The following is a 14,142-nucleotide window of genomic DNA, read 5'->3' on the forward strand; positions in this document are numbered from 1 at the left end:
CAGCCATGAACTTGTTTGAAAAGTGCATACATTGTAATATGTGGGTATGCAAGGGTGAGTGTGTAGGAGAGGCTGATTTAATAGTCATGGTGCTGAATCATTCAGCAGATTATTTACCCTGAACTTCATATCACTTTCTGTCATATATTCACTGCACTCGGCCAAACACTGCACAAAATGTATTAAAAAGAAATCAACCTGGTACTGCTGCTATAGAAAATGGTAATATTAAACATCGAATTACCATATGATCTAACTCCACTTCTGGGTATACACCCAAAAGAATTGAAAGCAGAGACTAAAAACAGGTTATTTATACACCTATGTTCACTGCAGCATTATTCACAGTAGCCAAAAGGTGGAAGCAACCCAAGTGTCCATCGAGGGAAGAATGCATACACAGAACAGGGTATGTACATAAATGGAACATCATTCAGCCTTAGAAGGAATTTCTGACACATGCTACAACTTGGATGAAACCTGAGGATATTATGCTAAGTGAAATTAGCAAGTCACAAAAGGACAAATATTATATGATTCCACTTATATAAAGCACGTAGAGTTGTCAACTTCATAGAGACAGAAAGTAGAACAGTGGTTGCCAAGGGCCGGGGAAGGGATGAATGGAGAGTCATTTTTCGATGGATGTGAAGCTTCAGTTTGAGAAGATGAAAAATGTCTAAAGATGAACAGTAATGATGATTGCACAACAATGTGAATGTACTTAATGCCATTGAACTGTATACTTAAAAATGGTTAAGATGGGGCTTCCCTGGTGGCGCAGTGGTTGAGAGTCCGCCTGCCGATGCAGGGAACACGGGTTCGTGCCCCGGTCCGGGAAGATCCCACATGCCGCGGAGCAGCTAGGCCCGTGAGCCATGGCCGCTGAGCCTGCGCGTCCAGAACCTGTGCTCCGCAGCGGGAGAAGCCACAACAGTGAGAGGCCCGTGTACCACAAAAAAAAAAAAATGGTTAAGATGGTAAATTTCATGTTCTGTATACTTTATCACAATTTCTTAAAATATTAAAAACATTTAAGGATATAATAGAAGAAAATGTTCCTGAAATAAAGAAATATGAAAAAAAAGGAATCAGCCCTCTTCTAGAAGCAGGTGCTTTAAAAATCCATGGCAATGATGCAGACACAAAGCAAAACACAAAGAGACAACAGGCCAGGGGAAAATCTTTTTGACCTCAATTGAATAAGTATGTGTAAGAGCATTTACAGCTGTGTGTTTCAACCTTTCTTTCATTATCATACCCACTAAGGAAGTTTGTAGATATTTTTTTCCCTAATTGTCTCCTGATGAAAGTTTAAAACCACAGATAGGGACTTCCCTGGTAGCGCAGTCCTTAAGAATCCGCCTGCCAATGCAGGGGACACGGGTTCCATCCCTGGTCCGGGAAGATCCCACATGCTGCGGAGCAACTAGGCCCGTGCACCACAACTACTGAGCCTTCACTCTAGAGCCTGTGAGCCACAACTACTGAGCCCGCGTGCCCCAACTACTGAAGCCCATGCCCCTAGAGCCCGTGCTCCACAGCAAGAGAAGCCACTGCAATGAGAAGCCCGCGCACCAAAACCAAGAGTAGCCCCCACTCACAGCAACTAGAGAAAGCCCATGCGCAGCAACGAAGACACAGCGCAGCCAAAAAAATAAATAAATAAAACCACAGATATACTATATATCTGTTTATGTACAATGGTCCTTTAGAGGACCACAAACCATTGTGATATCTGAGACATTGCCCCCCAAGAACCAATTTTGCCCTCTTGTATGCAATATCACCCTCTTTGAGAAGGCATGACTTGCAGTATTAGCCACTCCAAAAAATGGGTGCCATGACAAATAGCAAATCTGACCGAAATAGAGAGCTGGGAATGCACACATACTAACCAACACTAAAATGTGTCCAAAAGTCTATCGCCAATATTAAAAGTATCTGCACACCACTAAACATCTGAACAAAAAGTGAGAAATTCATTTTTAGTGTCTCCAAGTATCCAGAAATTGCCATTGTAGAGATGATATAACATCTAATTGATTAACAGGTTTTTGAGAAATTTAATTCAGATATTTGATATCATGTATAGAGAATGCAGCATTACCATTGTAATGGTAACATAACCATGACATAGTTTATTTTTCTACCTGGTAAAATGACATATGCAGATTTTATAGAAAAATTCCATAATTTTTCTTATTACCTGGAATTTAAGGAGCCTTATAATTTTGCTACTCAGAGTGTGGACCTTGCAACATCAGCATCACATGGAAGTTTATTAAAAGTGCAGAATTAGGGCTTCCCTGGTGGTGCAGTGGTTGAGAGTCCACTTGCCGATGCAGGGGACACGGGTTTGTGCCCCAGTCCGGGAAGATCCCACATGCCGCGGAGCGGCTGGGCCCGTGAGCCATGGCCGCTGAGCCTGCGCGTCCGGAGCCTGTGCTCCGCAGCGGGAGAGGCCACGACAGTGAGAGGCCTGCGTACCACAAATAACTGAATAAATAAATGCAGAATTACAAGCTCCACCCCAGATTGACTGAAACAGAATCTGTAGTTCAATGAGATCGCCAGGTAATTCTTATGCACATTAAAGTTTGAGAAACACTGCCTTAAAAGACAAATACCATCCAAGTACATTTATTTATTACTCCACTCATCCTATACTACGGAGCCTTTAGGAAGTGCAAACTGGAAAAGAATCATGCAAAAATTTAAAAAAATCACCAGATACAAAACACGCAAATTTCTATCCTGGGGCCTACCCCCTCAAAGAAGTTAGTTCAGGTAGTTAACTCACTCTTCAATAGCAGGGATGGGGCTTCCCTAGTGGCGCAGTGGTTGAGAGTCCACCTGCCGACGCAGGGAACACGGGTTCGTACCCGGGTCCGGGAAGATCCCACATGCCGCAGAGCGGCTGGGCCCGTGAGCCATGGCCGCTGAGCCTGCGCATCCGGAGCCTGTGCTCCGCAATGGGAGAGGCCACAACAGTGAGAGGCCCGCGTACTGCAAAAAAAAAAAAAAAATAGCAGGGATGGTTGAGAGCAGGTGAACGGGTTTGCCAGATGCCCGCAGCTCCTCTCTTCAGAAGCAACAGCAGACGGCCCTTCACCAGAGGTGTGATTAGGAATGCTCTTCCAAGCCTTAGCTTTTCAGCATGGAAGAAAACATCCTGCGAGGAGCAATGTGAGCAAGCAGCAGGATTCCCCTTTCTTTATAATCCCAGCTGTTGTGTCCAAAACTGACTCAATAACTAAGAGGCTTCCTCTCCCCAAACATTAGCCCAACCACTCCCATTAATTCCACCATATAGCTTCACTCTTTGGTCTGAAAGATTTTCCCTGTGGTCTTCTTAAAATATGAAGAGTTACGGTGGTTATTAACTACCCTAACTAACTACCAGTTAAAACTGAACAGGGAGTAGATGGTAGCCAGGTGTGAGCTAGGGAAAAGGAAGGACCCTAGGGAAATCAGAGCCCTGGAAAGAGGTTGACCTCTCCCCATTGTACCTCCGCTAATATCCCAGTGGCCTGGTGGCAAGGGCACTGGCTATGGGGACACGGCCCCTCAGATTCAAATCCAAGCTCTGCCACTTACGATCTGGGGGATCTTGAACCAGCTGTCAACCCCCCTGAGCCTCAATTTCCTCACCTATAAAATAAGACTAATTATGCCTGCCTCAGATGCCATTATGAGGGCTGAATGAGATCTTGCTGGTCAACTCGCAAAACAAGTGTTTAATAAATGTTAATTCCCTATCCACTAACTCCCCCAGGAAGCAGTAGCGTATTTTCATCCACTTAGTTTGGAAAGAAATTGTTTTACCTCACAGACAGTCCCAAATTAAAGGAACAGGAAGTGCTTTAATCAGAAACCACGTATGCAAGCTTTAATGACGGGCTTCACCAAAACTGTAGAGGGCATGATGCTCTCTGAGCCTGTTAGAGATTACATAACCCCGAAACTGCCAGTCAGCAGAGAGCTGAATTCCCCTCTTAGATGTATGCATGCGTCCTCTTCTCATGGAAAATAGTGGAAATTCAAAATGGTTAAAAAGATGCTAAACCATCAAAAAAATCTTAGTTCATAAGAAATCACAGTACAATGCCTATAAAGTTCACAGTAACTTTGAGGCAACTTCAAAAATTGATTAAGGGATCCAAGAACCATAGAAATTGTAGAAACATCCCACTGCCCACTTTGACGACATCAGTCAAGGCCCAGGTAACATCTGGAATTAGGAATATCCACCTTTCACACCATCAGGAGTTCAGCATCAGGCCAAGAAAGCCAAAAGGTGAAGTCAGCCTCCTGATCTTCCTATTAACCTGGGAGGGAAAATCAAGAGGCCACCAGATCAATGTCAGCTAAGAGCCAAAAGTAAATGGTTTTCTCAGGAGCAGTTCACTGTGCATCTCAGAATAATTAGAAAATCTTCCCTCTCAGTAGTGCTCTCCACAGCTCTTTAACTTCTGAGAGGGTTTCCTTTGGTTCCAGACTTCTCTCAGGACAAAGTAGAAATGAGAGAGGTTTGCCTCAACTTCCTCAATGAGGAAAAGTCTGTAGCTGGACAACTAAATTATACTTAGCATGGTCATCACCTCCATGCTGGGAAGGACAGCGCTAAATGTTTAACACGAGGTTTTTTGTGCGCCCACTTTTTTTTTTTTTTTTTTGGCCACGCTGCATGCCTTGCCGGATTTCAGTTCCCCGACCAGGGATTGAACCCAGACCCCAGCATTAAAAGCCTGGAATCCTAACCACTAGGCTACCAGGGGACTCCCGTGCACCCAGCTCTTGTGCTAACTCTTCCCAGACTGTCTCTCTTATAGCCTCTGTACCCTATCCAACTGTGTCTTTAACCAAAGCAAATTGATGTTATAATGAAGAGAGGTGGTAGATCATACACTGTACTCTGAAGCCAAATAAAAAGACTTTAGGGTTATCTGAATGTTTAGATGATCTGTGTGGTTGATCTCTATCAGGGATTGTTGAGGGGAATGAATAAGCCTTTGAAATTTTTCTCTTCTTTTATTGTCTAAACAACCTACTGACAGGAGAGGCCAAAAAAAAAAAAAATTATTCCACCTGATCAATAATGTGTTTCTTTAGATGCCAGATTTAAAGTGAAGGAATATATATTACAAAGTGCTTAAAATTTACATAATAAATGTCATCCTCTGAGACACCTCCACCCCATACATCAGTTCCCTAATCCTCCTGGAGACAATCTCAATCCATCCTACCTAGAAATGCACTTTTATTCACACAAAATCCCAGATTGTAATAGATCTGGGGGTTCAGCCAAGTCATCAAACTTCAAGATTTCCTTTGTTCATACAATGGTCTTGTAATACATGTCTTTCATTTTACAAAGGTAATATAAGAACTACATGCTATACAACATTTTGATCTACTCAGATATATTTTTCCATAAAGATATAGTTCTATGCCTACCCTTGGTGAGAAAGTATACCTCTAAGCCCACACTCAAACTTCCTGGGAGATTTCTAACTAGGAGTATCAAAGGCTACTTCACTGGCTAAATAAAAGTTTTTACATTAGATTTATGATACTTTCATCACCCATCCTACCAACCTTTCCCATCAGCATCTTAGTCTTTCCTGGGCCTTCAAGGCGAACAGAAACAATTCATAGTCGTTACCAAACTATAAAAACATCCCAAATTTTCCTTCCCCAAAATACTGCCCCCTAATATTTTGCCCCAAAACAAATATGATCAGCCAAATATCAGAAAGTGACTCCAAAGTAAAGAATCTGAATATGGGAAAAGAAAAAAAAAGCTTTTAAGATACTTTTTCATACTAAATATAAAATAATAAAAATATACCTTTGTGTTTGAAGAGTCAAGTCATACAAATACGTAAAGGCAAATCAACTGTTTCCAGCTGTAATCAGCGATAATAACCCAAGTACGTGAGAGCACGAGAAAGATGATCAGTTTCCTTTTGAGGTTACATGATAAGCAGCAGCGACAGTCAAGCAGCCTTTTTCTCTAAGAACTCGCCGGCGTCTGACCTCTTGGCAAGAGAAGGCCAGGCCCTCTCCCTGGCCCCCTTTATAGCGTTCGCTTGCTGCTCACCGCTCTAGAAAGAGATGGGGGCGGGGGACGCTAAGGACCTGTTTCCTAAAATACAGAATACGGTCCAACACTCATTCGAAAGGGGCTGCGTGGGCACAGAGGAGGGGCGGAGACGGCGGGAAGGGAGTAGCGAGGACTTTGTTCGTGGACTTTTTTTTCTGCACCCTGGAAATTCCCAGGCCAGAAAGGTACCGACCCTAGTCCCGGACATTCCCCTCAAGGGTCGGCTCCAAGACCTGGACTGGAACCGCGCAGAGGAATCAGAAGCAAATCTGTAAGCAAAACTTTTTTTTTAGGGATACCTTTTTTAAACGTCTCAGTGAACTTACTGCCTGCATTGGCCTTGCCCCCTCCTTAGATTCACCTTCTCTGCTTCTTTCGCTTTTTCTGTACAGCCTTTAAGTGCGGGGGCTGAGGAGGGGGATGCTTTCTACAGCAAGGCTTTTCAAATATGGCAATCAGAAAGTAGTGTCCCCATCGTGTGCCTTCACTGACAAACTAAAGGACAAGGAATCTGCGATGTAAGTAAAGCAGTGGTCCTGTAACATGAAGGTTACATTATTTTCATGTGGGGTGAATTTAAACAGAGAATGAACCATTGCGCAACAGTGAAAGGATACCTTCTACGACATTAGGTTTCACTGTGGCTTCTTTTTCTTTTGGGACACTTTCGACTGTCATCTCTGTACTGCTTCCCGCCCCCCCGCCTCCCCAAGGCAGTCTTACAATCCAGCTTTAGAATTAGACAGGAAATATCTGCTTCTCCAATAGGAATGGGCATCTACACCTAAACACCAGAAGATCCTTAAAACTTTAAGACAGCAGACCGTCCTTCTTATAAGAAGCCTGACTTCCTCTCATTTCACGCAGGATACTGAAGAGCAAAATGTAACACATGTAAGTTCACACGTTTTCTAAAAAGCTGTAAGTGCACTTCTGAGACAAAGTGAACTTGAAGTGCATTTTGTGCCCTTCTACCTCCTGCGTCCTATAAACTGATGCCCTCAACAACCCTCTGATTTTCCACCCTCACCCCCGTCCTCCCCCAGGATTCCTAGGCACCCCTAGCACTCTGGGACTGTGGTCTCACTTTCTAAGAGGAAAAGAACACTTTCCAGAACTTATTTATTTATTGCACACTGAGGAGTCAGGCAAATGCACTCCACTGAAGACATAAACCCTGGAGAGAATAATGTTTAACACTAGAGAATGTATACACTTGGATTTCTGGCATGAGCGACTAGCTAATCTTTAAAAGCTGAATTTACCCAGATCTACAAAGATAATGCTGAGCACCTTTTTTTTCAGGGGGGAAGGGAGGGGGGTGGGAACGGAGTTGGGAGGTCTTATTTCTGTTGTTTCCCTTGGAGATTTATTTCCTAGTACTTTCTGGGTAACTGCTATTTCCTTTAATAGGGCCCAGAAGCAGACTCACCTCTGGCTTGCAACACACAGATATAAAGGCTTACCATACACGTTCTTGGCAAGTGCCCAGATGGATCAATCTGAAACTTAATACCTGAAGCTGGGAAGTATCAGTCAGTTGGTATTTAACAAAATGATGGTTGTTCAGAAAGGTAAAATGGATCATATTGGAACAACAAACTTGTATTTGCTAAAGAAAAGTTACTCTTAACTTTTATAAAATATAATTTTCACAGAAGAGCCTTATTATGGATTCTCCCTTTCACAAGTAGCATCAAATCAATCATTTGAGTTCTAGAATATGAGGAGATCCACTAAATGAAGTTAATGCTGTCATTCCAAAATAAAAATCGATATTTTAACCCAATGAAATTATATATTAATCACCATTTTAATATTTTATTATAAATCTAAATGGCCAACCTATGTAAATAATGATATCACTTAGCTAAACTGTTGGGCAGACTTTTATAATTAAGTCATGAAAACATAGAAAAATATTTGTATGTTAAATTTAAAAACACAGATAAAAATTACATGTTCTCTGTGATTACAGCTGTGTGATTTAAAAAACCTAGAAGAAAATAAACCAAACTGCTAACGCTCATCACAGATGATAGAATTAGATATGGATTCTATCCATAGATTTTCTTTTTCTAGATTTTACAATATGTTTATTCAATATCCTTTACATTTATAATGGAAACACAACTCTGTGGTATTGGCTTAAAATAAACTTTTCAGAAGAAATTAAAATTGTTCTGAGAATGATTTAGGTAATATTCCAAACTCTACACTTAGTCATTTTTTTTAACTTCCACACGAGCATAGAAAGACACATTAGGACAGAGTGAAAGAGAATACTTTAAGAAACTGTGTCATCAGATCTTTAGGACATGTCACTAAATCAAAAATTAACGGGATGGGGCTTCCCTGGTGGTGCAGTGGTTAAGAGTCCGCCTGCCGATGCAGGGGACACGGGTTCGTGCCCCGGTCCAGGAAGATTCCACATGCCGCGGAGCGGCTGGGTCCGTGAGCCATGGTCGCTGAGCCTGTGCGTCCGGAGCCTGTGCTCCGCAACGGGAGAGGCCACAACAGTGAGAGGCCCGCGTACCGCAAAAAAAAAAAAAATTAACGGGATGAGATCGTGAGAAATCATTTGCACAAACAAGTAGTACCACTCCGAAGCTCTGGAGAGGCAGTAAAAATTGAAATTCTCCTGGGAAGACATGACTCAGCCTCCTCCAATGATCCTTGAGTAAATGCTCAAAAGTTCTTTCATAAAAAATAAAACCTCTTTACAAAATCCAAAAAATTCTAGTTGAAAAGGGCTATGGACTCTCCCATACCTTAGTTCAAATCTAAACTCAAGTTCCTCATCTATAAAATGGAACTATTATCTGCACTACTAGACCATGATCAGAATTAAATGTTATGGGAAAAGTTCCTAAAATAATAGACAAAAAAATATTATTTCCTTAGTTCTATCTTCCCTCTGTGTTTCTCAAAACATAGAACACCACCATTGCATCAGAACTCCTGGGCATTTGTCACTAAGGTTGATTCCACAATTCCCAGAGGCATAGCCCCTAATTCTGCATTTTTATCAAATATTCCAAGTGAGGGACTTCCCTAGTGGCGCAGTGGTTAAGAATCCGCCTGTCAGTGCAGGGGACACGGGTTCGAGCCCTGGTCCAGGAAGATCCCATGTGTCACAGAGCAACTAAGCCCATGCGCCACAACTACAGAGCCTGCGCTCTAGAGCCCGCAAGCCACAACTACTGAGCCTATGTGCCACAACTAATGAAGCCCACACACCCAGAGCCTACGCTGAGCAACAAGAGAAGCCACCACAGTGAGAAGCCCGTGCACCGCAACAAAGAGTAGCCACCGCTCACCGCAACGAGAGAAAACTCGCACGCAGCAACGAAGGCCCTACGCAGCCAAAAAAACCTAATTTAAAAAAAAATATTCAGAGTGATCCTTAGACATTCTAAAGGTTAAAGGCCATTAAAATTAAGCCATCTTAATATATTTAACTACCTGCTCCACTTCAGACTCAGAAAATAATTTTAAATCATATTTATTTATTTTATAACCTTGAAGGTGGCCCTCAAGGCTAGGAAAGAAAGATCTTAAACTCTCTGTTTTAAGTTAAAAACACAGATTCTTTTTTTTTTTTTTGCGGTACGCAGGCCCCTCACTGTTGTGGCCTCTCCCGTCGCGGAGCGCAGGCTCAGCGGCCACGGCTCACGGGCCCAGCCTCTCTGCGGCATGTGGGATCTTCCTGGACCGGGGCACGAACCCGCGTCCCCTGCATCGGCAGGCAGACTCCCAACCACTGCGCCACCAGAGAAGCCCAAAACCCAGATTCTCTGACCCATTCTTCTAAGGGTGTATCTTTTCATGCTTTAGGCATCTGTCTTCATCTCTAAAGCCTCCCCAGTTTCTTCACATGTTCACTTAGGGATAAACAAAACTATATTGTAGCTCAAAAAGAAAAGAGTACTTACTAAAATGGCACAAATTAATTTAAACTTATTTAAAATTAATAAGGTAAAGACAGTCAAGTAAAATTGATAATTCAATTATTTTAAGAGAGCCAATAGGAACAGCACCTTTTACTTCCAAGCATGACAGAATGTGTGTACCTTATGCCCAAATCAACCCATCACAGATTTCAATATCTAAATTTAATTTTTAATTAGATTTTAATTTCTAATTTGGGTATGCAATTCAAAATAACAACCAAAAAAGAAATACTCAAAATTGATGGAAATAATTTCTACAACTTTATAACAAACAATAGCAATCTTTACATAAAAGTCAATTCTTAAAACCCTCAAACTTCAGAACACAAAAATAAATTTTCCTTTATAGATTTTCCCCTTCCAGCTCCAAAAGTGGTTATTTTAGAATAAGTATTCATCCTGTAAAATTTAGCTGAATCAGATAAGTAGCAATTACCCAATGCAAATATCAATTCAATGCACAGATTTTATATATACTGCTTTCATATTTCCCCTTTGCTTCTTTTCTAGATAAAAGCCAGACACTGTAAATATTCTCATTAGAAAGTTCTGACCAAGGACACTGGCCTTTTCAAGTAATCCAGAAAAAACTGGATCATCAAGATAAACTTCTAAGACACAGCAGTCTTCAGTGTGTTACGGGAGCCACTGACTAAAAGCCTTGGGGTTAATTCACTTCCCGCTGAAGATGTACCAATTATGCTATTCATGTAGATGTGCTCAATTTCCTTTACCAGACAAGATACAAACACTCCACTGCCAACCAAACTTGTCCCTTCCACTTAGGTCACAACATTTTTCACACTTTTTAGCACAGTATCCCCTCCCCTCCCAGGAGAAGCTAGTTCAAACACACTCATTAGTATCTTTGGTTACGAGGGCAATATAGTGTGTAAATGCTGTTAATAATCGTTCCCCCATAGATAAGTCAAGATAGGAAAAAATCCTATAGGTAGGTATAAATGTAATCCGCATTTTCTAAGCTCCTTACAAGTCATTATATAAAGTCCATCTCTTTTTTAAAAATTTTAAATACATATCAATGGCAGCCATCTCTCCATAGGGCCACCCATAAACTTTCCGTAGTGCAGGTGATAGAGAAGGTCACTGAATGTGATTTCTCCAGTCTCCTGCAGGGCAGACTAGCTCTCCAAGGGGCACACAAAGGACAAGAACATGTCCAGCTGGTTCTTCACAATAACTTCATCTGGATGTAGCTTGTGGGGCAGATAATGGGCCAGGGTCATCTCCCAGGCATCAACGAGATATACCCCAACTCCCGAGAACATCTTCCGAAGGATGGTGTCCAGCTGAAAGTTATACCAGTCGCTGTTGAAAAGGCTCACTTCAGGTCCCAGCTCTTGGGCGTTGGCTGTCCGGATGACTACCACAGTCTTAGGGCTTCGATCCAAGAGCTGGACCACGGCTCGACGGATGTTCCTGAGCCGCCGGATATACACTTCCAAGGGGAAGGTGCTGAAATGAGACCACACAGCTATGGCAACGACTGTGTTCTTCCCTCCCACGATGCCATTCAGCTCATTCGCCACATAACGGAGGTCATTGCTAAAGACGGTCGTGAAGCGGATCGGTGGACCGTGGCAGCGGTATTTGAGCAGGATATTGTGCTTCTGGTCCACCGCAAGGAAGGGACCCACGTTCTTCGGGCTACCCAAGTTAAACTCCACTAAATCTGAAACAAGGGAAACTCAGATTCATAAGAATGTTTAAACCAAGCGATATATTTTGATTATTCTTTAGTTAGTGGCTTCAAAGAACAACTTTTTAAAATAAAACAACAAAAAGGTACAATACAAATGTAAAGGAAACACCTACTTCACGTCACTTTGGCCCCCTTGGCTTCAATGGACCTTTATATTTTAACATATTTATTACTTAAATCACTCCATAAGCATGACATTACAAGTAATACCATCAGCAATTGATTCTAGACCTGAGAAGCAAAATAACCTGTTTACCTCTAATTATTAGGCCAAGAAATCTTCCTGTTTGCACTGACTGTTGAATATCTAAACATCGATTTGGCATTTACACATTACTGTTCTAACAGATCAAAATTATTTCTTCCAGGTCAAGAACTATATAACTTCTGCTTTTTTACAAACACATAATAGTAACCAAATACCTCTTTTTGAAATAAGCAAAAGAAAGAAGCAACCATGCTTCTTTTGACTTTCAATTTCACCCTATGGATGGAAAACCCTGTTTATGTCTTAGAAAACTTCTCTCTCTCTGTCATAACAAACACAGCAGCACAAGTTAGAATTCCCTTCTCTCCCTCTACTTTATCTAGGTTGTGTTTCCAAGTCCTGATCCTCTGAAGATCCCAGGAATCAATGATTATTCTCCCTTATTACTCCTCAAAAAGGCTGTACAATTCATCACTGAACATTCACCCCATGAGGAAAGAGGGTCTATGTCATATCCCTAAATATTCCTATAAGTGCCTTACACAGACCAGATTAAGTAACCCTTGGCAGCCAAACTGAATTCACATTTCCTAAGCACCTCTTCCGTGCCAGCACTATTGTGCTATAAGCCAGCAATGCAGGACTTTGCTGGCGGTCCAGTGGTTAAGACTCCACACTTCCACTGCAGGGGGCATGGGTTCAATCCCTGGTCAGGGAATTAAGATCCCTCATGGCACGGCCAAAAAGAAAAAAAAATAGAATAAAAAAATAATAAAGTAAATTAGAATAGTTTCCCAGCTTTAAAAAAAAAGCCAGCAATGCTCAGATGGGTAAGTCACAGTCCTTGCCCTCAAGGAGTTTATAGTCAATTCTGAAGGAGTACCATCAAACTATAATTGTCCCATATTATTTACTCTTAAGGGTTAAAGTCAAGGTTTCACTTTTTTCTCCATGAGTTCCCAGGCTCCTCTTCTAAATTCTCATACCTAATTCATTACTACTTAGCATGTGGCCCCACTTAAATTGAATAGAAGCTCAATTAACCATTCTTTCTTTTGATTAAGATCAAGCCCAACACAAGGCTTTATCGGGTAAAGATCTGTCTGCAAAGAATAGGGTGGAAAATGCTCAAGACATGCAATGTGATCATTGCTATGAAAGGAAATACCAAGCTACGTCATTAGAACTTAAGAATCAAGCAACTGGGGCTTCCCTGGTGGCAGAGTGGTTAAGAATCCGCCTGCCAATGCAGGGGACACGGGTTCGAGCCCTGGTCCGGGAAGATCCCATATGCCGCAGAGCAACTAAGCCTGTGCGCCACAACTACTGAGCCTGCGCTCTAGAGCCCATGAGCACAACTACCGAAGCCCGTGTGCCACAACTACTGAAGCCCATGTGCCTAGAGCCTGTGCTCTGCAACAAGAGAAGCCACCGCAATGAGAAGCCCTCGCACGGCAACAAAGAGTAGTCCCCACTCACCGCAACTAGAGGAAGCCCACACACAGCAACGGAAGACCCAACGCACCCAAAAAAAATAAATAAAATAAATTTATTTAAAAAAAAGAAAAGAATCAAGCAACTGCAGGCTCCTGGAGGGCCCTGCCTGGTCAACACCGAACTGTGCCTAGCATCATGTCATACAAATGATTTCCCTTCTCCTGCTTTTGAACTTACGCTTCATCAATTAGAACTCTGCTATGTCTGTTTCAATTTAAAAAAGCAAGCAAATCAAAACCGGAATTAACTTTCTATTTTGGGGAGTCATATCTACTTCCTCCTTTCCTTCCTTCTAAAAATTAAATTTGAAACTAAGTTCATGTAATAAATAAAAGAGAAAAAAGAAAAACACAACCACTCCCAACTGTGGGAAGTTGCTTTATGAAAAGCCCTGTCCATAAACAGCCATCAGAAACAGTTCCCTCTGCTCAATGTTATGTGGCAGCCTGGATGGGAAGGGAGTTTGGGGGAGAATGGATACATGTATATGTATGTCAGAGTCGCTTTGCGGTACACCTGAAACTATCACAACATTGTTAATCGGCTATACTCCAAAAATAAAAAGTTTAAAAAAAAATTGTAAACACACAAACAAACAAAAAAACCCAGTTCCCACAGAACTATTCATCAGCTCTCTAAACTCTAAGTGGGG

General features: G+C 41.9%; 1 protein-coding gene and 2 long non-coding RNA genes across 12 annotated transcripts in view; 1 reads left to right on the forward strand and 2 right to left on the reverse strand.

Moving 5' to 3' along the window:
* Window positions 1-3,877: 3,877 nt before the first annotated feature.
* LOC116753010 lies at window positions 3,878-5,977 on the reverse strand. The gene is made up of 2 exons (XR_004349674.1): window positions 5,855-5,977; window positions 3,878-4,331 (listed from the first exon to the last, which is right to left on the reverse strand). It is a non-coding gene; the product is annotated as an uncharacterized LOC116753010 (long non-coding RNA).
* A 296-nt stretch (window positions 5,978-6,273) lies between these two features.
* Window positions 6,274-8,454, forward strand: LOC116753009. Its single transcript, XR_004349673.1, has 3 exons — window positions 6,274-6,380; window positions 6,502-6,627; window positions 7,523-8,454. It is a non-coding gene; the product is annotated as an uncharacterized LOC116753009 (long non-coding RNA).
* A 1,769-nt stretch (window positions 8,455-10,223) lies between these two features.
* Window positions 10,224-14,142, reverse strand: part of NXPE3 (neurexophilin and PC-esterase domain family member 3) — a 52,958-nt gene continuing 49,039 nt past the window's right edge. For all 10 annotated transcript variants that reach the window (XM_032630940.1, XM_032630938.1, XM_032630937.1 and 7 more), the window contains one exon: window positions 10,224-11,755. In XM_032630940.1, the coding sequence (XP_032486831.1) occupies window positions 11,205-11,755 (551 nt within the window). In that variant the 3' untranslated portion in view covers window positions 10,224-11,204. The remainder of the gene's footprint in view (window positions 11,756-14,142) is intronic.

The sequence above is a fragment of the Phocoena sinus genome, chromosome 4 (genome assembly GCF_008692025.1).
Source record: "Phocoena sinus isolate mPhoSin1 chromosome 4, mPhoSin1.pri, whole genome shotgun sequence".
In the NCBI taxonomy this organism is placed as follows: Eukaryota; Metazoa; Chordata; class Mammalia; order Artiodactyla; family Phocoenidae; genus Phocoena; species Phocoena sinus.